The sequence below is a fragment of the Callithrix jacchus genome, chromosome 14, assembly GCF_049354715.1.
Source record: "Callithrix jacchus isolate 240 chromosome 14, calJac240_pri, whole genome shotgun sequence".
Taxonomy (NCBI): Eukaryota; Metazoa; Chordata; class Mammalia; order Primates; family Cebidae; genus Callithrix; species Callithrix jacchus.
Genome location: NC_133515.1, coordinates 21,557,083 through 21,578,730, shown reverse-complemented (window position 1 = coordinate 21,578,730; position 21,648 = coordinate 21,557,083). Strand labels below are relative to the sequence as shown.

General features: G+C 41.4%; 1 protein-coding gene and 3 pseudogenes across 1 annotated transcript in view; all 4 read left to right on the top strand.

Annotated features, from left to right (window-relative positions):
* The window catches only part of LOC128928123 (ankyrin repeat domain-containing protein 36C-like), a 44,989-nt gene extending 25,622 nt beyond the window's left edge, over positions 1 to 19,367 (top strand). The window contains exons 7-16 of the mRNA XM_078348927.1: positions 7,024 to 7,052; positions 7,147 to 7,219; positions 8,911 to 8,939; positions 9,034 to 9,106; positions 10,775 to 10,803; positions 10,898 to 10,970; positions 12,658 to 12,686; positions 12,781 to 12,853; positions 14,635 to 14,665; positions 17,345 to 19,367. Coding sequence (XP_078205053.1) covers positions 7,024 to 7,052; positions 7,147 to 7,219; positions 8,911 to 8,939; positions 9,034 to 9,106; positions 10,775 to 10,803; positions 10,898 to 10,970; positions 12,658 to 12,686; positions 12,781 to 12,853; positions 14,635 to 14,665; positions 17,345 to 17,606 — 701 coding nt within the window. The 3' untranslated portion in view covers positions 17,607 to 19,367. The remainder of the gene's footprint in view (positions 1 to 7,023; positions 7,053 to 7,146; positions 7,220 to 8,910; positions 8,940 to 9,033; positions 9,107 to 10,774; positions 10,804 to 10,897; positions 10,971 to 12,657; positions 12,687 to 12,780; positions 12,854 to 14,634; positions 14,666 to 17,344) is intronic.
* On the top strand, positions 225 to 1,897 carry LOC103787827 (transmembrane protein adipocyte-associated 1 pseudogene; annotated as a pseudogene).
* LOC100393227 (arf-GAP domain and FG repeat-containing protein 1 pseudogene) lies at positions 1,865 to 3,692 on the top strand (annotated as a pseudogene).
* LOC103787828 (neuronal PAS domain-containing protein 1 pseudogene) lies at positions 4,252 to 5,608 on the top strand (annotated as a pseudogene).
* Positions 19,368 to 21,648: the final 2,281 nt, after the last annotated feature.

The window sequence follows — 21,648 nt, the reverse complement described above, 5'->3', positions numbered from 1 at the left end:
TATGATACTTCAAACAAGATATTTAGAAATAAAAGTATTGTTGAATTCATTAATTTACTCTAAAATTGTTTTTTTCAATGAATATCGAAAAAATTTTTCCACACACACCTTTGTCTGTGAACTCGGTCGCATGTGGTTCTTGCATGACGGTCCCCGGCTCTGGCTGCCTGGTTCGGCCCTGAAGGCCAGGTTGGTGCACACCAGCGGCGGTGGATGGGCGGCCCGGGATCTCAGGACTGGCTGCTGGTGGGATGGACACCCTGGAGGAGGCAACTTAGGCCAATGGGAGCACAGCACTGCTCCCACCCCTGGCGCCAAACATCAGTGTACCTCATCGCTGCCTGCTGCTGCTCTACGAAGACATTGGCACCTCTAGGGTCCAGTACTGGGACCTCATGCTGCTCATCCCCAATGTGCTCTTCCTCATCTTCCTGCTCGCGAAGCTTCCATCTGTTCGGGCCAAGATCCGCATGACCTCCAGCCCCATTTTTATTACCTTCTACATCCTGGTGTTCGTGGTGGCGCTGGTAGGCGTTGGCTGGGCCGTGGTGTCCATGACGGTGAGCACCTCGGATGCTTCAACTGTTGCTGATAAGATGCTGTGGGAGATCACCTGCTTCCTCCTGCTGGCATCGAGCTGAGTGTGATCATCCTGGGTCTGGCCTTCGGCCACCTGGAGAACAAGTACAGCATCAAGCAGGTGCTGGCCATCACCATGGTGTTGTCCCTGGCCTATTCTGTCACCCAGGGGACCCTGGAGACCCTGTACCCTGATGCCCATCTCTCAGCTGAGGACTTTAACATCTATGGCCATGGGGGCCGCCAGTTCTGGCCGGTCAGCTCCTGCTGCTTCTTCCTGGTATACTCTGGTGGTCATCCTCCCCAAGACCCGGCTGAAGGAGTGCATTTTCCTGCCTTCTCGGAGGAGCTTCTACGTGTATGCGGGCATCCCGGCGCTGCTCAACCTGCTACAGGGGCTGGGGAGTGTGCTGCTGTGCTTGGACATCATCGAGGGGCTCTGCTGTGTAGACACCACAACCTTCCTATACTTCAGTTTTTTTCGTGCTGCTCATCTATGTGGCCTTCCTCCGGAGCTTCTTCCTCTCGGAACCCAAGATCCTCTTCTCCTACAAATGCCAAGTGGATGAGACAGAGGAGCCAGACATACAGCTACCCCAGCCCTACGCTGTGGCCCAGCAGGAGGGCCTGGAGGCTGCAGGGGCTGCTGGGGCCTCAGCTGCCAGTTACTCGAGCACGCAGTTCGACTCTGCTGGTGGGGTGGCCTACCTGGACGACATCGCTTCCATGCCCTGCCGTACTGGCAGCATCAACAGCACGGACAGTGAGCGTTGGGAGGCCATCAATGCCTTAGAATGGCTGTTGGGGCCTGCAGAGGACAGGCCAGAGAGGAGGTCAGAGGGCCCAGAGTCCCTGGGGGAGGAAGACCAGGTCACAGGACCTGTGGGTGGTAGCCCTGTGCGGCTCTGTTCCCATCATGAGTCTGGAGGCCCCCACCTCCCTGGGGCTCCTGATACCCTTTGCCATCTCTGCTTTCACTGGGGACCCTCCTCCCCTTCCCACCTACTCTCATCCTGCTTAGCCACATGGCCCAGGCTTTCCTTCCAGGGCCATGCTTGGCAAGGCTGGCCAAGGGCACCGTCCTTCTCTGCACCCTTGGCACAAGGGCAGGGCTGGCTCTCCCAATGCCTCCATCCCGTCTCCATGGTGCTTTGGCCTCCTCAAAGCCCACCATGGTGGATGTACTGAAGTGTGTATATTTTCTTGATCTGTTTTTTAATAAAAAGGAAAAGGAACAGAAAAAAAAAAAAAAACCACAAAGGACAGGAGAAGTCGGGAAGGCCGGGTCCGGCACGGGCGCCGTGCTCTGACAGAGGGCAGGCAGCCCCGGCCAGGGCGGCCCGTGGGACCGCGGGCCCTGGGCGCAGCGCTGCCTGGCTCCGGGTCCTGCTGGCCTCCTCCCTCGGCACCGCGGCCATGGCGGCCAGCGCGAAGCGGAAGCAGGAGGAGAAGCACCTGAAGACGCTGCGGGACATGACTGGCCTCCTGCACAACCGACCGAAAGTGCTTCGACTGCGACCAGCGTGGCCCCACCTACGTGAATATGATGGTCGGCTCCTTCGTGTGTACCTCCTGCTCCGGCAGCCTGCGAGGATTAAATCCACCACACAGGGTGAAATCTATCTCTATGACAACATTCACACAACAGGAAATTGAGTTCTTACAAAAACATGGAAATGAAGTCTGTAAACAGATTAGGCTAGGATTGTTTGATGATAGATCCTCAGCAATTCCAGACTTCAGGGATCCACAAAAAGTGAAAGAGTTTCTGCAAGAAAAATATGAAAAGAAAAGATGGTATGTCCCACCAGAACAGGCCAAAGTCGTGGCATCAGTTCATGCATCTATTTCAGGGTCCTCTGCCAGTAGCACAAGCAGCACACCTGAGGTCAAACCACTGAAATCTCTCTTAGGGGATTCTGCCCCAACACTGCACTTAAATAAGGGCACACCTAGTCGGTCCCCAGTTGTAGGTTGTTCTCAAGAGCAGCAGCAGGAGAAGAAGCAGTTTGACCCATTAAGTGACCTTGGCTCAGACATCTTTGCTGCTCCAGCTCCTCAGTCAATAGCTACAGCCAATTTTGCTAACTTTGCACATTTCAACAGTCATGCAGGTGGAAGCGCTGCATCAGTAAATGCTAATTTTGCCCATTTTGATAGCTTCCCCAAATCCTCCAGTGCTGATTTTGGAACCTTCAATACTTCCCAGAGTCATCAAACAGCACTGTTAGTAAAGTTTCTACGAACAAAGCTGGTTTACAGACAGCAGACAAATATGCAGCACTTGCTAATTTAGACAATATCTTCAGTGCTGGCCAAGGTGGTGATCAGGGAAGTGGCTTTGGGACCACAGGTAAAGCTCCTGTTGGTTCTGTGGTTTCAGTTCCCAGTCAGTAAAGTGCATCTTCAGACAAGGATGCAGCTCTGGCAGAACTAGACAGCGTTTTCAGTTCTGCAGCCACCTCCAGTAATGCATATACTTCCGCAAGAAATGCTAGCAGCAATGTTTTTGGAACCGTGCCAGTGGGTGATTCTGCACAGACACAGCCTGCTTCATCAAGTGTGCCTGCTCCATTTGGAGCTACACCTTCCACAAATCCATTTGTTGCTGCTGCTGGTCCTTCTGTGGCATCTTCTACAAATCTATTTCAGACCAATGCCAGAGGAGCAACAGCGGCAACCTTTGGCACAGCATCCATGAGCATGCCCATGGGATTTGGCACTCCTGCTCCCTACAGTCTTCCTACCAGCTTTAGTGGCAGCTTCCAGCAGCCTGCCTTTCCGGCCCAAGCAGCTTTCCTTCAACAGCGGCCCAAGCAGCTTTTTTTCAACAGCCCAATGGTGCAGGTTTTGCAGCATTTGGACAGACAAAGCCAGTGGTATCCCTTTTGGTCAAGTTGCAGCTGCTGGAGTATCTAGTAATCCTTTTATGACTGGTGCACCAGGACATAAAACAGGAAGCTCATCCACCAACCCTTTCTTATAGCCTTATATAGATAATTTACTGGAACGAACTTTTATGTGGTTACATTACATCTCTCCACCTCTTGCACTGTCTTGTTTCACTGATCTTAGCTTTAAACACAAGAGAAGTCTTTAAAAAGCCTGCATTGTGTGTTAAACACCAGGTGATAATGTGCAAAAGCGAGAGCTCCAGTAACACCATTTAACCTGTGAATGGGCAGAAAAGGGTAGCAGTATCATGTATAGTAAAATTGGCTATTATTAATTTATTGCAGGTACCACATTCATTATGCTGCAGTACTGTACATATTTTTCTTAGAAATTAGCTATTTGTGCATATCAGTATTTGTAACTTTAACACATCGTTGTGTGAGAAATGTTACTGGGGAAATAGATCAGCCACTTTTTAAGGTGCTGTCATATATCTTGGAATGAATGACCTAAAATCATTTTAACCATTGCTACTGGAAAGTTAGAGTCAAAATTGGAAGGTTTTATTCATTCTTGAATTTTTCCTTTCTAAAGAGCTCTTCTATTTATACATACCTAAATTCTTTTAAAATGTAGAGGGATACCTGTCTGCATAATAAAGCTGATCATGTTTTGCTACAGTTTGCAGGTGAAAAAAATAAATATTATTAAAAAAAATTAAAAAAAGACTCGTGCGCACCCCACCCGCCCCTGTATTCCCCTCCTTCGCTGGCAGGTGGAGATGACGGGCAGCAGCGTCTTCGACTACATCCACCCAGGGGACCACTCGGAGGTGCTGGAGCTACTGGGACTGTGGGCACTGACCCCCGGTCCCCCAACCCCGCCCTCCATCTCCTCCACTTCCTCCTCCTCCTCTTCCTCTTTGCTTGCGGATACCCCCGAAATCGAGGCCAGCCTCACCAAGGTGCCCCCCTCCTCCATGGTCCAGGAGCACTCCTTCTTTGTCCACATGAAATCCACGCTCACCAAGAGGGGGCTGCACGTCAAGGCCTCGGGGTACAAGGTCATCCACGTGACTGGGCCCCTTTGGGCCCACGCCCTGGGCCTTGTGGCCCTTGGGCACACGTTGCCTGCCGCTCCCCTGGCTGAGCTGCCACTCCATAGACACATGATCGTCTTCCGTCTCCACCTGGGTCTCACCATCCTTGCTTGTGAGAGCAGAGTCAGCGACCACATGGACCTGGGGCCCTCAGAGCTGGTGGGCCGCAGCTGTTACCAGTTCGCTCACGGACAGGTTGCCACCAGGATCTGCCAGAGCCATGTGGACTTGCTGGACAAGGGTCAGGTGATGACTGGTTACTACCGTTGGCTACAGCGCACTGGGGGCTTCGTGTGGCTGCAGTCTGTGGCCACGGTGGCTGGCAGCGGGAAGAGCCCCAGGGAGCACCATGTGCTTTGGGTCAGCCTTGTGCTCAGCCAAGCTGAGGGTGGCCAAACTCCTTTGGATGCTTTCCAGCTTCCAGCCAGTATGACCTGCGAGGACTCATCCAGCCCGGGACGAGAGCCCACAGAGCCGGAGACTCCCGCAGAAGGGAACTAGACTGCCTCGCTGGAGAAGGAGGCCCCACAGATGCAGGGCAAACGCATCAAAGTGGAGCCCGTCCCGAGGGAAACCAAAGGCTCAGAGGACAGTGGCGACGAGGATCCCTCTGGCCACCCGGCCCCACCGCGGCCCAAGTTCACCTCTCTCATCCGGGCGGGGGCCCTGAAGCAGGACCCAGTGCGGCCGTGGGGCCTGGCACCTCCCATGGAACCCCCCCGCCCGCCCTCCTGCATGCGGGCTTCCTGACCCTTGTCCTGCATGTGACATTCGCTATGGCCCTGTGGAGCTGGGCCTGGTGTACCCGCATCTGCAGAGGCTGGGCCCAGGCCCTGCGCTCCCAGAGGCCTTTTACTCGCCCCAGGGTCTGCAGGCACCAGGACGCCACAGAAGGGGGACTGAGGACTGGCAGAGCCGCCGGCGTTGGATCTTTCGAAGGCTGGGGGCCCCTCCGGGACAGCGGCCCTGCTCTGCCCTTAGCCCTGAGAATTAAAGTCCGGCTCCCCCTGCAGTAGTTTGGGCTCCAAAATAAAACAAAACAAAACAAACAAACAAACAAAAAACTCATGGCTCCAATTTGCTCGTGGATGCACCCACTCCCACGTTTTTGTACTTAAAAGCCACATTACAAGCTGCCATCCATCCCCTCCCCGTTTCTGTGGACCTTGGGACCTTTTTTTTTTTTGCAAGATTTGAGTAGTTTAATGAGTTTTACTTATTAGAGGTAAAATTCACATGTTTTACCTCTAATAAGTAAATTGTATCTAATTTTTTTCAATAAAGATGTTTTCAATACCCATTTTTAGAATAAAGCAACATTCCCGTTCTCTCTCCCTCTTTCTCCTCTTTCTTCCTCTTCATTCAAAAAAAAAAAAAAAACTTCAGATAACCACCCTAGCTCTTTACTCCTCTTTGTTACTGTTATGCAACAGAGATACATTTTGTTTTTTGTTTTAGTTATAAAAATGAGATAAACTTGAATATGAATACTTTGTCTTTCTTGTTTAAGGAGCTAACTCTTGGATAAAATAACTATTAAATGAAAATTCTTTGGAGAATAATATAATTCAAACAAGACTTTTAGAAATGAAAGCATTGTTGAATTCATTAATTTACTCTAAAATTGTTTTTTTCAATGAATATTGGAGTGATTTTCAAATGTAAAAGTGCATTAATATCTAATGCTTGTGGCAGTTTTATTTTGTAGAAGTATGTCAAAATTGACAATTAATGATACTTTTTATTGAGGTTTTCACATAATACCTTGTTGTCTTGAGTGAATCATGAAACTTTCGGAAAGCTAAACAACAGGATATAAGAAATACGGGCTTATTTCTCACACGGATGTGAGAAATAATGAACAAAATTTACTGGAATTCACCAAACATATATCCAGCCTGATCAATTAGGGACACTTCCACTGAAGAGACGTGAAGTGTACATCCAACTGAAGTAGAATGTACAAACTAGAGGATACCAAAACTGTAATTGTGTAGCTTTTCAGTTATTGCACAAGTGAAAGAGCATGACAAATATTTGTATAATGGTATAAATCCTTCTGATGTCTTGCATGAAAGATATGCGGGAAAATGTAACACCTGCTTTGACACTGATTCCCAGGTGTATGAGTTGCTCCTCTGGTTTTAGATCACGTTGGTCCCCATCACTCAGCATATCCACATTGATACTGATACTCTCTTATTTTAGAAATATATATATGGCAAATTACATCATGTTGGAAATTGTCAGAGTATATATTGTGAAGCCTGTATTGTTGTTTTCTTCAGTGTGTTTCTGTCATGTTCCTGTCCCAAGACACAAAGTATAAAATATCAAAGCCTACACTAATACAAGCAGGAAAATACAGGTTGATGCCCACACTGCATGAATGTATGGATATCTTTATTATATTTAGATATAATTTATTATTTATCCCTTTTTCTTTTCAGTGTCCTCTCTGAGACAACTGGCCTTGAAGGTAATTACACTCTCATTTGTATTTTGAAATATTAACTGTATGGTCTGTGAAATATACTTTATGTGCTGATTGTTGTGCTTCAAATCCCATTCAGGCCACAAGTGACAAGAAAGATTCTGTTTCGAATACAGCCACAGAAATAAAGGATGGAGACAAATCTGGGACAGGTAATTTTGCAATACACATGTAATGTCAGGTTAATGCAAGATGGAAGGGAACTTTCTTTCCCAAATATATCAGTATGGGGCTCATTGAAACTGCATATTCTGATTCAGGAAGCCTGAGATTCTGCATTTTTAATAAATTATTTGATGCCACTGATGCTGCTGGTCCCTGTCCGTGATTTGAGTAGTACGATTGTAAACTTCTTTACATCGAAATTAAATAGAAGGACCTCTGAAGAGCAATTCAAGACATAGGCAGCTCAGGGGACAGCATGATTTTACTTTAATTCTACAGCATGTTTTCTTCTGGAAGGAAAGGTAAAAGAGATGTAGTAAATAGCAATGATAGACATCAGGTTGTATTGCTGAAACCAGAGGAATGAAGTGGTTGTAATAACCCAGAAACACAGTAGAGTGAGAGAACTAATGAGACCACTGCTGTAATAATTATTTTCTCCAAGGAAGAGAGATTGTGAGGCAGCAAGGAGGGAAAAGGAAAGGTTATGTATGTAATTTAGGGTTTTCTGTTGAGGAAACGTGAGTGAACTCACTTTGGATTTATGTAGAATATTTGCATAAAAGAAGATTTTATTTTGGCTGTTCCAGAAACTACTGGAAACAGGAAATCGTGCTAGAATTGGGATAAACCACGGTGACTCATTACCCTTCTTTGTTGCTATTAGGCATCAGAGATAGATGTTTTGTTCATTTTAAGTATTGAAATAAGATAAACTTGAATATGAATACATTGGCTCCATTGGTCAAGGAGCTAACTCTTGAATAAAATAGCTATTTGATGAAATTTCTTTAGAGGATAACATGATATTTCAAAGAAGACCATTTCAGAAAGAAAAATTATGTTGAATTAATTAACTGATTCCAAAAACGGTTAATTTCAACAAATATTGGAGTGATATCTGAATGTAGAAGCTTAATAATGTCTAATCCTTGTAGCAGTTTTATTTAGTAGAAGTATGTCAAAACTGATAAAGGATGATACTGTTTATTGAGGCCTATGTGTCTTACCGTGTTGCATGAATGTGTGAAGAAACTTTCAGAAAGCTCAAGTAGAGGATTCCCTCAATGTAGGAAAGTCATTACACCACAAGGGTGTGAGAAATAATGGATATTATCTACAAGTATTCACCCAACTTATATCCAAGCTGATCTATTTAGGACCCTTCCCTGTAGAGACACGAAGTGTACATTCAATTGAGGGGTCATTGTAATTGTGTACCTTCTCAGTTATTGGGCAAGTTGAAGAGCATGATGAATATATGTAGTCCAATGGTATAAATTCTTCTGATGTGTTGCATGAAAGACATGTGGGAGTAGTGCCACCTGCTTTGACATTGATTCCCAGGTGTGTGAGTTGCTCCTCTGGTTTTAGATCACGTTGGTCCCCATCACTCAGCATATCCACATTGATACTGATACTCTCTTACTTTAGAAATATATATATATGACAAATTACATCATGTTGGAAATTGTCAGAGTATATATTGTGAAGCCTGTATTGTTGTTTTCTTCAGTGTGTTTCTGTCATGTTCCTGTCCCAAGACACAAAGTATAAAACATCAAAGCCTACACTAATACAAGCAGGAAAATACAGGTTGATGCCCACACTGCATGAACGTATGGATATCTCTATCATATTTACATATGATTTATTACGTATCCCTTTTTTTTTTCAGAGTCTTCTCAGAAACAACTGTCCTTGAAGGTAATTACACTCTCATTTGTATTTTGAACTATTAACTGTGTCGTCTATGAAATATACTTTATATGTTGATTATTTTGCCTCAAACCCCATTCAGGCTACAAGTGATGAGAAAGATTCTGTTTCGAATATAGCCCCAGAAATAAAGGATGGATCAACATCTGAGACAGGTAATTTTACAATACTTATTTAATGTCAGGTTAATGCAAGATAGAAGGGAATGTTCCTTCCCAAATAAATCAGCATGGGGGCTCATTGAAACTGCACATTCTGTATCAGGAAGCCTAAGTTTATGCATTGTAATAAGTTATTTTGTGCCACTGATGCTGGTTCTTTTCTGTGATCTGAGTAGTATCATTATAAATGTCTCTACATCGAAACTAAATAGAAGAACCTCTGAAGAGCAATTGAACAGATAGCAAGCTAAAAGGACAGCATTGTTTTGCTTTAATTCTACAGCATGTTTTCATCAAGAGGGGAAAGAGAAAGATTTGAAGCAATAGAAAGTATAGACATCAGACGATATTGCAAAAAGCAGAGGGAAGAAGTGATCGTAAGAACCCGTGAACACTGTAGAACAACAACTAAGGACACCACTGATGGAGTAATTACTTTCCTTAAGGAAGAGAGATTGTGAGGCAGGAGGGAGGGAAAAGAAGAAGTTATTTGTGTAATTTTGGGGATTCTGCTGAGGAACCCTGAGTGAACTGTGTTCAGATGCATATAGAATATTTGCATAAAAGAATATTTAATTGTGGCTGCTGCAGGAACTACTGGAAGCAGTAAGGAGAGCTGGAATACAGATAAACCACACTGACTCATTACTTCTCTTTGTTATTGTTAGGCAACAGAGATACATTTTTTATTTTAGTTATAAAATCAGATAAAATTGAATATGAATATATTGCTTTTGTTGTTCAAGTAGGTAACTCTTGCAAAACATAGGTACTAAATGAAAATTCTTTAGAGAATAATGTACTACTTCAAACAAGACTTTTAGAAATGAAAGTATTGTTGAGTTCATTAATTCACTCTAAAATGGTGTTTTTCAATGCATATTGGAGTGATTTTCGAATGTAAAAGCATATTAATATCTAATGTGGCAGTTTTGTTCTGTAGAAGTACGTGAAAATTGACTATTGATACATTTTGTTGAGTATTTATTTTTATATAATACCGTGTTGTCATGGGTGATGAAACTTTCAGAGAGCTAAACAACAGGATATGAGAAACACGGGCTAATTATTACACCAGATGGATGTGAGAAAGAATGAATGCTATTTACTGGGATTCACCAAATATATATCCAAGCTGATGAATTAGGGACACTTCCACTGAAGAGAGGAGAAGTGTCCATTTAATTGAAGTGTCATTGTAATTCTGTACCTTCTCAGTAATCGGGCAAGTGAAGAAGCATGACAAATATTTGTATAATGGTATAAATCCTTCTGATGTCTTGCATAAAAGATGTGCGGGAGGATGTACCACTGCTTTGACATTGATTCCCAGGTGTATGAGTTGCTCCTCTGGTTTTAGATCACGTTGGTCCCCATCACTCAGCATATCCACATTGATACTGATACTCTCTTACTTTAGAAATATATATATGACAAATTACATCATGTTGGAAATTGTCAGAGTATATATTGTGAAGCCTGTATTGTTGTTTTCTTCAGTGTGTTTCTGTCATGTTCCTGTCCCAAGACACAAAGTATAAAACATCAAAGCCTACACTAATACAAGCAGGAATATACAGGTTGATGGTGACACTGCATGAATGTATGGATATCTTTATTATATTTAGATATAATTTATTATTTATCCCTTTTTCTTTTCAGTGTCCTCTCTGAGACAACTGGCCTTGAAGGTAATTACACTCTCATTTGTATTTTGAAATATTAACTGTGTAGTCTGTGAAATATACTTTATGTGCTGATTGTTGTGCTTCAAATCCCATTCAGGCCACAAGTGACAAGAAAGATTCTGTTTCGAATACAGCCACAGAAATAAAGGATGGAGACAAATCTGGGACAGGTAATTTTGCAATACACATGTAATGTCAGGTTAATGCAAGATGGAAGGGAACTTTCTTTCCCAAATATATCAGTATGGGGCTCATTGAAACTGCATATTCTGATTCAGGAAGCCTGAGATTCTGCATTTTTAATAAATTATTTGATGCCACTGATGCTGCTGGTCCCTGTCCGTGATTTGAGTAGTACGATTGTAAACTTCTTTACATCGAAATTAAATAGAAGGACCTCTGAAGAGCAATTCAAGACATAGGCAGCTCAGGGGACAGCATGATTTTACTTTAATTCTACAGCATGTTTTCTTCTGGAAGGAAAGGAAAAAGAGATGTAGTAAATAGCAATGATAGACATCAGGTTGTATTGCTGAAACCAGAGGAATGAAGTGGTTGTAATAACCCAGAAACACAGTAGAGTGAGAGAACTAATGAGACCACCGCTGTAATAATTATTTTCTCCAAGGAAGAGAGATTGTGAGGCAGCAAGGAGGGAAAAGGAAAGGTTATGTATGTAATTTAGGGTTTTCTGTTGAGGAAACGTGAGTGAACTCACTTTGGATTTATGTAGAATATTTGCATAAAAGAAGATTTTATTTTGGCTGTTCCAGAAACTACTGGAAACAGGAAATCGTGCTAGAATTGGGATAAACCACGGTGACTCATTACCCTTCTTTGTTGCTATTAGGCATCAGAGATAGATGTTTTGTTCATTTTAAGTATTGAAATAAGATAAACTTGAATATGAATACATTGGCTCCATTGGTCAAGGAGCTAACTCTTGAATAAAATAGCTATTTGATGAAATTTCTTTAGAGGATAACATGATATTTCAAAGAAGACCATTTCAGAAAGAAAAATTATGTTGAATTAATTAACTGATTCCAAAAACGGTTAATTTCAACAAATATTGGAGTGATATCTGAATGTAGAAGCTTAATAATGTCTAATCCTTGTAGCAGTTTTATTTAGTAGAAGTATGTCAAAACTGATAAAGGATGATACTGTTTATTGAGGCCTATGTGTCTTACCGTGTTGCATGAATGTGTGAAGAAACTTTCAGAAAGCTCAAGTAGAGGATTCCCTCAATGTAGGAAAGTCATTACACCACAAGGGTGTGAGAAATAATGGATATTATCTACAAGTATTCACCCAACTTATATCCAAGCTGATCTATTTAGGACCCTTCCCTGTAGACATGAAGTATACATTCAACTGAAGTGTCATTGTAATTGTGTACCTTCTCAGTTATTGGTCAAGTTAAAGAGCATGAGGAATATTTGTAGTCTAGTGCTATAAATTCTTTTGACGTGTTGCATGAAAGACATGTGAGAGTAGTGCCACCTGCTTTGACATTGATTCCCAGGTGTCTGAGTTGCTTCTCTGGTTTTAGATCACATTGGTCCTCATTCCTCAGCATATTGACATTGATACTGATACTCTCTTATTTTTGAAATATTTATATGAAAAATTACATCACATTTGAAATTGTCAGAGTATATATTGTGAAGCCTGTATTGTTGCTTTCTTCAGTGTGTTTCTGTCATGTTCCTGTTTCAAGACACAAAGCATAAAACCTCAAAGCCTACACGAATACGGGCAGGAAAATACAGGTTGATGCTAATACGGAATGAATGTATCTATACCTTTACCACATTTACATATGGTTTATTATGTATCCCTTTTTCTTTTCAGTGTCTTCTCAGAAACAACTGACCTTGGAGGTAATTACACCCTCATTTGCATTTTGAACTATTAACTGTGTAGTCTATGATATATCCTTTATGTGTTGATTATTTTTCTTCAAATCCCCTTCAGGCTATAAGTGAAGAGAAAGATTCCGTTTCCAATATAGCCCCAGAAATAAAGGATGGATCAACATCTGAGACAGGTAATTTTATAATAAACATTTTATGTCAGGTTAATGCAAGGTAGAAGGGAAGTTCCCTTCCCAAATAAATTAGCAGCGGGCTCATTGAAACTGCACATTCTGTTTCAGGAAGCCTAAGTTTCTGCATTGTAATAAGTTATTTGGTGCCATTGATGCTGCTCGTCATTTTCCGTGATCTGAGTAGTATCATTGTAAACCTCTCTACGTCAAAACTAAATAGAAGAACCTCTGAAGAGCAATGCAACAGATAGCAAGCTAAAAGGACAGCATTATTTTGCTTTAATTCTACAGTATGTTTTCATCAAGAGGGGAAAGAGAAAGATTTGAGGCAATAGAAAGTATAGACATCAGACGATATCACAAAAAGCAGAGGGAAGAAGTGATCGTAACAACCCGTGAACACTGTAGAACAACAACTAAGGACACCACTGATGGAGTAATTACTTTCCTTCAGGAAGAGAGATTGTGAGGCAGGAGGGAGGGAAAAGAAGAAGTTATTTGTGTAATTTTGGGGATTCTGCTGAGGAAACTTGAGTGAACTCTCTTTAGTTGCATATAGAATATTTGCATAAAAGAAGATTTTATTGTGGCTGCTCCAGAAACTACTGGAAACAGGAAAGAGTGCTAGAATTGGGACAAACCACAGTGACTCATTACCATTCTTTGTTGCTATTAGGCGTCAGAGATAGATGTTTTGTTCATTTTAAGTACTGAAATAAGATAAACATGAATATGAATACATTGGCTCCATTGGTTTGATGAAATTTCTTTATAGGATAACATATTTCAAAGAAGACTATTTTAGAAAGAAAAGTTATGTTGAATTCATTAAGTGACTCAAAAAATATTTATTTTGAATGAATATTGGAGTGATATCTGAATGTAGAAGCTTATTAATATCTAGTGCTTGTAGCAGTTTTATTTAGTAGAAGTATGTCAAACTGATAAGGATGATACTGTTTATTGGGGCGTATGTGTCTTACCGTTTTGCATGAGTGTGTGAAGAAATTTTCCGAAGGCTCAAGTAGAGGATTCCCTCAATGTAGGAAAGTCATTACACCACAAGGATGTGAGAAATAATATATATTATCTACAAGAATTCAGCAAACTTATATCCAAGCTGATCTAGTTAGGACCCTTCCCTGCAGAGACATGAGGTATACATTCAACTGAAGTGTCATTGTAATTGTATACCTTCTCAGTTACTGGTCAGGTTGAAGATCATGATGAATATTTGTAGTCCAATGGTATAAATTCTTCTGATGTGTTTCATGAAAGACATGTGGGAGTAGTGCCACCTGCTTTGACATTGATTCCCAGGTGTATGAGTTGCTCCTCTGATTTTAGATCACACTGGTTCTCATCACCTGGCGTATCCACATTGCTATTGACACTGAGTATTTTTAGAAATAGATATATCACAGGTGTGGGCCACCACACCTGACTACTTTTTGTATTTTTAGTAGGGACGAGGTTTCACCATGTTGGCCAGGCTTGTCTTTATTTACTGACCTCAAATGATCCACCCGCCTCGGCCTCCCAAAGTGCTGGGATTAGAGGCGCGAGCCACCACAAGCAGCCTGCATGATTATTGTTATAAAGATAGAATCTTGCTGTGCTGCCCAGGCTGGTCTCAAACTCCTGGGCTCCTCAAGTGATATTTCTGTCTCAGCCTTCTGAGTAAGTGAGATTATAGGAACAAGTTCTTGTGCTCTTTTATGTTTTCAGTATTCTATAGTTTTCTATTGTTTATTTAAAATACATTTTTCTTTTTTTTAAAGTGCATCCTGCCGTTGACAAGCATTTAAACAGGTACGATTTTACAGATTTTTTTAAAGTGATGTGTTAACTAAGTGGATAGAGAGAATAGAGACTAGTATCTGTTTAGTGTTCTAAGCTATGTTAGACATCATATTACCTGATTCACATTTATCATCTCATGTCATCTTCACACAGCTTTACAAAGTATTGGTGCTATTATTGCTTTCTTACTGATGATGCAACTCTGGTTAAAATAGGTTGAAATTTTGGCTCATGATTCCGTAGTTAACAGGTAGCCAACCCATGATTTGACAAGCATCCTGCCTGGCTTTTCAAATCACTTTGCACCTAAGCATACTTAGAGAGAGGTGTGTGCAGCAATGGGATCAAGGTACTGGCTTAAATTAGATGAATTCAGAACGTCACGTTTTGTTATATATTAGTTCTCTTTAGAGTGTCCCTTAGAAGCTTGGCTACTCCAAAAGCTTGTCCTAATATGTTTGGAAATTACACTGGTAACCAGTCCCTGTTTGTTTTTTTTGTTGTTGTTGTTTAACAATCAATGTTTTGAAGGCAGATATCAATTATCTGTAGCCAAGGGACTCTAGGTGTTTCATAAGCAAGAGCAGATCAGTCCAAGAGAGAAATCATTTTACTGTACATGGAGAATATCAACACATACTCTATGTTATATTGACTATATTTGGCATATACGGAAAAGATATTTCTAATTCATTTCTCCACTTACTGACTACCCAGTTTGGTTTTCTCTTTGAGTACCCTGCCTAGTTCGATGAAGCTTTTTCTTGTTTTCTGGATTTACTTTTTTCTTTCTATGACATTTAAATAGTATTTTCTTGATTTCTTGTTACTTTCTCTTCTGCATTGCTTAGGTTTTTTTTTTTTTACTTTCTATTATTGTTTTCATGTATGGTAGCTAAATATTCCCCATTTTCCTATAGACAAAATCAGAAGTGCACAGAATTTCAGAATTTTAAGAAATCCTGGAGACTAAACAAAATATCCTCCATTAGTCAAATCTGTGTTTACCATCCCGATTAAATGGTTGCTTGGGTGGAGAATCTGAAACTGAAAGAGATAAAATTATTCAGTTGGATATTGTAAATGGCAGATATGAGATTTGCACTAGGTTTCTTGATTCAAAACCCAGTCTTCTTTCACATCATTTTGTCATTGAGTGTTTTTATAACAGAAAGAGGGAGTGGCTCTAGTGAACACAGTGGAAGAGGATGAGAATGGAATGAGCTGTTGAACTCAATGAAAGTGGATAAGAATGGAATTTGCAGGGCACAGCTAAGTTTGAAGAGAAATAAACCCTTGAGAAATTGGAAACACCGAATGTTGGGAGTAATGAAGAAAGGCATATTAAAATAGGGCATTCAAGGGGTTCTGAAAAGGCTGCTGCCTTTTTGTTCCTTTTTGAGGAACTACCAAACTTTAAAGATTTTATTGAAAAATGTTAAAAGAACTTGAGCCACTGGAAAGAGTCTCTGGAGTATATAGGAATGTGGTATTATCTTTTTCCACCCAAGCTTACAGAGGCCTTAGAACACCTCACGAATTAGGGAGCTGGAGATTGCTTAAGTACATAGATCTGTGACCCAGGGCGGATGTAATTTTCTTTCTGCCTTTTTTTTCCAATTCTCCCATATACCTGTAGGTTAGGGCAATGGTAGGTTTGGTTGGTAAGTCGGTAATGAAGCTTCATTTGGGTACTTGGTAACATTCCTATGCTTGGGATTACTGACTGAGATTTACTTACTTTCCGGCAGCAGAGGAACAGAGAGCTCCTAATCTCAATTACTTTAGCTTGTCTTTTTAGGCATCTGTCCTTCCTAGGCTGAAGGTGTAGATTGGATACTGCCATGGGTCCCTGCAGGAGAGGGATCCAGAAGTGGGAGTCTATGGGAAGGAAGATAATTAGATAGTAACGAATGAAATGGAGCTGTAACTATTCAGTAGGGAGACTTTTCCCCAGTCTGACTTGGGTGTCTGAGTGTCTATGAAGATTGTTAATCTTGCTGGTTTTTGTGGACCTGAATTAGGGAGGATCTATATAATAACAGCAATTGAATTTTATAATTTTTAGTGTTTTAATCTTCTCTGAAGAATATTCGTGATAACAATGTAAACCTTTATATTTTGATTTTTGTGCCCTCAGCTTTCAAACATGTCCAGTGTTTCAGGGGGCTCCGTGTAGTTTTCTGGGGTAAACAGAATCAATGGGCACTGTTTACATGCTGAAGATCCATGACTCCCATTTTCCAGTGACACAGATTAATCTTTGAATCAGAAATAGATAATGGAGAAGAGACAGTGCATTTTCTACCTCGTTTTAGGTTATCACATTTATTCCAGTTCAGTAGCAAAAGTTCTGTCAGATATTAGATAATTTATAAGGACAAATTATTGTCTGGTGGTGCCATTGTATTGCCTGTCAGTATTTGTTACGGGTTTAAGGGTGAGTGTTCATTGGATATTTAATAGGCGGGAGAGGTGGAGGCAGAAATAGGTAACTAAAATGTTTTCTAAAACAGAGGCCATATCTAAATTATATCAAGAAATATTATTTAATGTACAGCTAACTGACCTTCCTCAGACTTTGTTTTACCATCTTTTTGGGAGGGGACATGGATGTATAGACTGACAGTTTTGTTTTGTTTTAAGAAATGAACCTGCTCATTTCTGTTGTAACTTTTTCCTCTGTAGGCATTTCTGGGCACAGCGTGTTTTTCCCAAGTCTGGGCTAAAGGACGATTCTGATTCTGATTCTGATTCTGTGGTAAAGTACTCACTTGTAAAATTAAATTCTCACTCTGAATCTCATTTTGTATATTACTATCTTCTAGATGTAGCAGTTGTCTACCTATCAGTGTTTTACGGTTGCATTAAAAATTTTATTAGAGATAACCATTTCAAAGACATAGGAGGGGTTAATTTTTATTTTGTTTACTTGGCAAATAAGAAATAGTTGATAAGTACTTTGAGAGGTGGGATCTGAAAAAAATGGGCTGGAAAATATATGCTGACAGGAAAATGATGTTGGAGAATGCTTTCTTGCAATAGAGGAAATAGGAATGTTGGTCTAGACTTATTTGAGTAAGTGTCTTTATTTTGAGTTATAAATAATATGAGTATGAGTAATAATACTTCTGTTTAAATGTGTGTTTAATAGATTAAATGACATTACAGGAATCATGGAATCACCCTGCTACACATAGCGTATAGTTTCTTTTAATTTCTTTTACATTTACTTTGATATATACCATTTTTGCAGTGGACAGTTTCTTTATTTTTACCTTCGGTTCTATAATTAGACTAAAAGAATACCAGAGATTCTGGAAATTTGACTAGACAGGGTAACATATGCCTGTAGTCCCAGCTCTTCAAGAGATGAAGCTAGGAGAATTGCTTGAGTCCATGCAAGACCTTATCTCCAATTAAAAATAAAAAATTGTGGGAGATTAGAAATTTAAGTTCCCTTCTGAAATCTGTATTACAAAGGGTCTACACTGTGTTTTCTAAATATTTTTATAATTAAGAATGCGCTTTAAACGCTTCATCTATTGGAAGAATATACATTTTGTTAAAAAAAAAAAACAACCTGTTTGATAAGCAGAGACTCTTCATATTCTTATGGTAAGACTTTAATTCCGCAAGGGTTTTGCATTATAATTTAAAAAAATATCCACTCGGGGTCCTTGTATCTCATTCTGAACTTCAAATTTTGGAGTCTTTTGCACTTTGTTCTTGAAAAAGTAGTTGTAAAGCTCCTGCATTACTATGAGCCACTTGAAATAGAGAACATATTTGTATGTATCCTGGAATACGTAGAATAATATCTTGCATATCAAAAACAGTGTAACAGTTTTAGTGTGAATAAACAAACCAGAAAATGGGCTTTTATATAATGGAATGTTATAGTTAACACATATGCATAATATAGCTAATAATGAAATCTGTTAAATTTCTAGAATGTTTTCAGTTTATCTTTTCTTCTAAGGTTGACAATGTGTAAATTTACGTGACTTCTGTTTAGAAAATACATCATATGGAAGAAAATAAAAATTAGAAAAGATGGATTGAAATTGGAAAGGTGGATACAACATGTTTTCTAATACCTTCCAACTGGAAGCGTAGGTTAGGATTTTGGATAAAATTTTCTTAACTGTTAAAGCTCCAGTCATATTCTATTAAATATATATATTTCAAGGCATACATTATTCTTTGAAATTGTGAATAAAAATTATTAGTCCAGGAGGAAGATCCAAGATGCTCATTTAGGAGCAGCTCGGGATTGCAGCTCCCAGCGAAAGCGCAGAGGGTGAGTGGACACCGCATTTCCAGATGGATCTTTATTGCCCAGAGATCAGGAGATTCCCAGGCAGAGGAGCCCCATGAGTCACCAGTGCGGCTGTTTTGGCCAGCGCGGCTATTTTGCTGGTGCTCCAGCGTGGCAGTTCTCCATACAAAATACACTGGTGTGGTTGTCCTTTTAAGCTGGTGATTGGAACTCCAGGAAGTTAGAGTCGCCCATACACCTCATTAAACAGGGGTCTGAAACAGGGAGCCAGGCCAGGGGATTACCAGGTGAAAAAGTGCCACGAATCTCAGCGCCGTTGTTTCAGACAGTGCAGTGGGTCACCGCATGGGAAATCACACAGATCCCGGTGTTTTTTCAGCAGGCGACTGGAACACCTGGGAGTCAACTGTTCAACTGAAAAAAAAAAAAGACTCTGAGGCAGGGAGCCAGGTGATCAGGCTCGGCGGGTCCCCCCCGCCCGCCCCCGCCACAAAACCCAGCAATTGGAAACCCTCTGGGTTGAGAGTTTCAAGGCAAGCACAGCTGAACCTGGGACAGTCCAGCTCTGTGGGGAAGGGGCATCTGCCATTACTGAGGCACTCCAACCCTACAGAGGTAGTCTGCCATTGCTGAGGCAGCCCACCATTGCTGAGGCAACCCGCCATTACAGAGAGAGTCTGCCATTACAGAGGTGGGCCAGCATTGCCGAGGCAGATCTACAAACACCCACATAAACAGGACTGCAGGGAAGTTCACATGGCAGCCGGGCAGAGCCCACAGCAGCTCAGCAAAGCCTCTGCAGGCAGACAGTGACTAGGCTGCCTCGTTGCTGGGCAGGGTAGCCCTGATAAAAAAGCAAGCAGCACAACAGAAACTCATAAATCAAGCCCTAACTCCCTGGGACAGAGCACCTGGGGAAAAAAAGGGGGATTTATGAGTTCTGCTGCAGCAGATTTAAACGTACCTGCCCAGCATCTCTGAGTGAACAATGGAGCTCACAGCTCAGCACTTGAGCTTCTATAAAGGAAAGACTGTCTCCTCAGGCAGCTCCCTGACCCCCATATATCCAAAGAGTCACCTCACAAAAAACTGATCAGCCTGACATTTGGCAGGCATCATTCTGGGACAAAGATAGAAGAAGAAGAAACTGGTAGCAACCCTTACTGTTCTGCAGCTGCTGCAGGTGATCCCCAGGCAAGCAGGGCCTGCGGTGGACCTCAGCAGTCCTACAGCAGAGGGGCCAGACTGTTAGAAGGAAAACTAAGAAACAGAAATAACTTCGTCATGAACAAACTGGATGTCCACTCAGAGACGCAATCTGAAAATCAGCAACTACAAAGAAGACAGGTGGATAGATCCACAAAGATGGGAAGAAACCAGTGCAAAAAGGAGGAAAACACCCAAAACCAGAACACCTCTCCTCCTGCAAGGAGTCACAACTCCTCACCAGCAAGGGAACAAGGCTGGACGGAGAATGCGTGTGATGAAATGACAGAATCAGACATCAGAAGGTGGGTAATGAGAAACTTCTGTGAGCTAAAATAACATGTTCTAACCCATGCAAAGAAACTAAGAACCTTGAAATAAGATTTGACATAATGCTAACGAGAATGGACAATGTAGAGAGGCATATAAGTGAATTGATGGAGCTGAGAAACACAACACGAGAACTTCGTGAAGCATACACAAGTTTCAACAGCTGAATTGACCAAGCAGAAGAAAGGATATCTGAGGTCGAAGATCAACTCAGTGAAACAGAATGAGAAGGCAAGATTAGAGAACAAAAGCATAAAAAGGAATGAACAAAGACCCCAAGAAATATGGGACTATGTGAAAAGACCTAATCTACGTTTCATAGGTGTACCTGAATGTGACGAAGAGAATGAATCCAAGCTGGAAAGTACTCTTCAGGATATTACCCAGGAAAACGTCTCCAACCTAGCAAGGCAGACCAATATTCCAGTGCAGGAAATACAGAGAACACCACAAGGATATTTCTCAAAACGAGCAACCCCAAGGCACGTAATCGTCAGATTCACCAGGGTTGAAATGAAGGAGAAAATGCTAAGGGCAGCCAGAGAGAAAGTTCAGGTTACCCACAAAGGGAAGCCTATCAGACTCACAGCAGATCTCTCAGCAGAAACCCCACAAGCCAGAGGAGAGTGGGGGCCGATATTCAACATCCTTAAAGAAAAGAACTTTCAACCCAGAATTTCATATCCAGCCAAACTAAGCTTCATAAATGAAGGAAAAATAAAATCCTTTGCGAACAAGCAAGTACTCAGAGATTTTGTCACCACCACGCCTGCTTTACAAGAGCTCCTGAAAGAGGCACTACACATAGAAAGGGACAACCAGTACCAGCCACTCCAAAAACATACCAAATGGTAAAGAGCATCAACAAAATGAAGAATCTGCATCAACTAAAGGGCAGAATAGCCAGCTAGCATCAAAATGGCAGTATCAAATTCACACATAACAATATTAACCCTAAATGTAAATGGACTAAACGCCCCAATCAAAAGACACAGACTGGCAAATCGGATAAAAAGCCAAAACCCGTGGGTGTGCTGTATCCAGAAAATCCATCTCACACGATTTACCTCAGTCTTAACTTTTTCCTTGCAGAACACATGTCTTTAGTGTCTGTTTTTTTATTTCACCTCTGTTTCTATTATGAGCATACTTATTGCAGCTTTCTCTTTAGCAG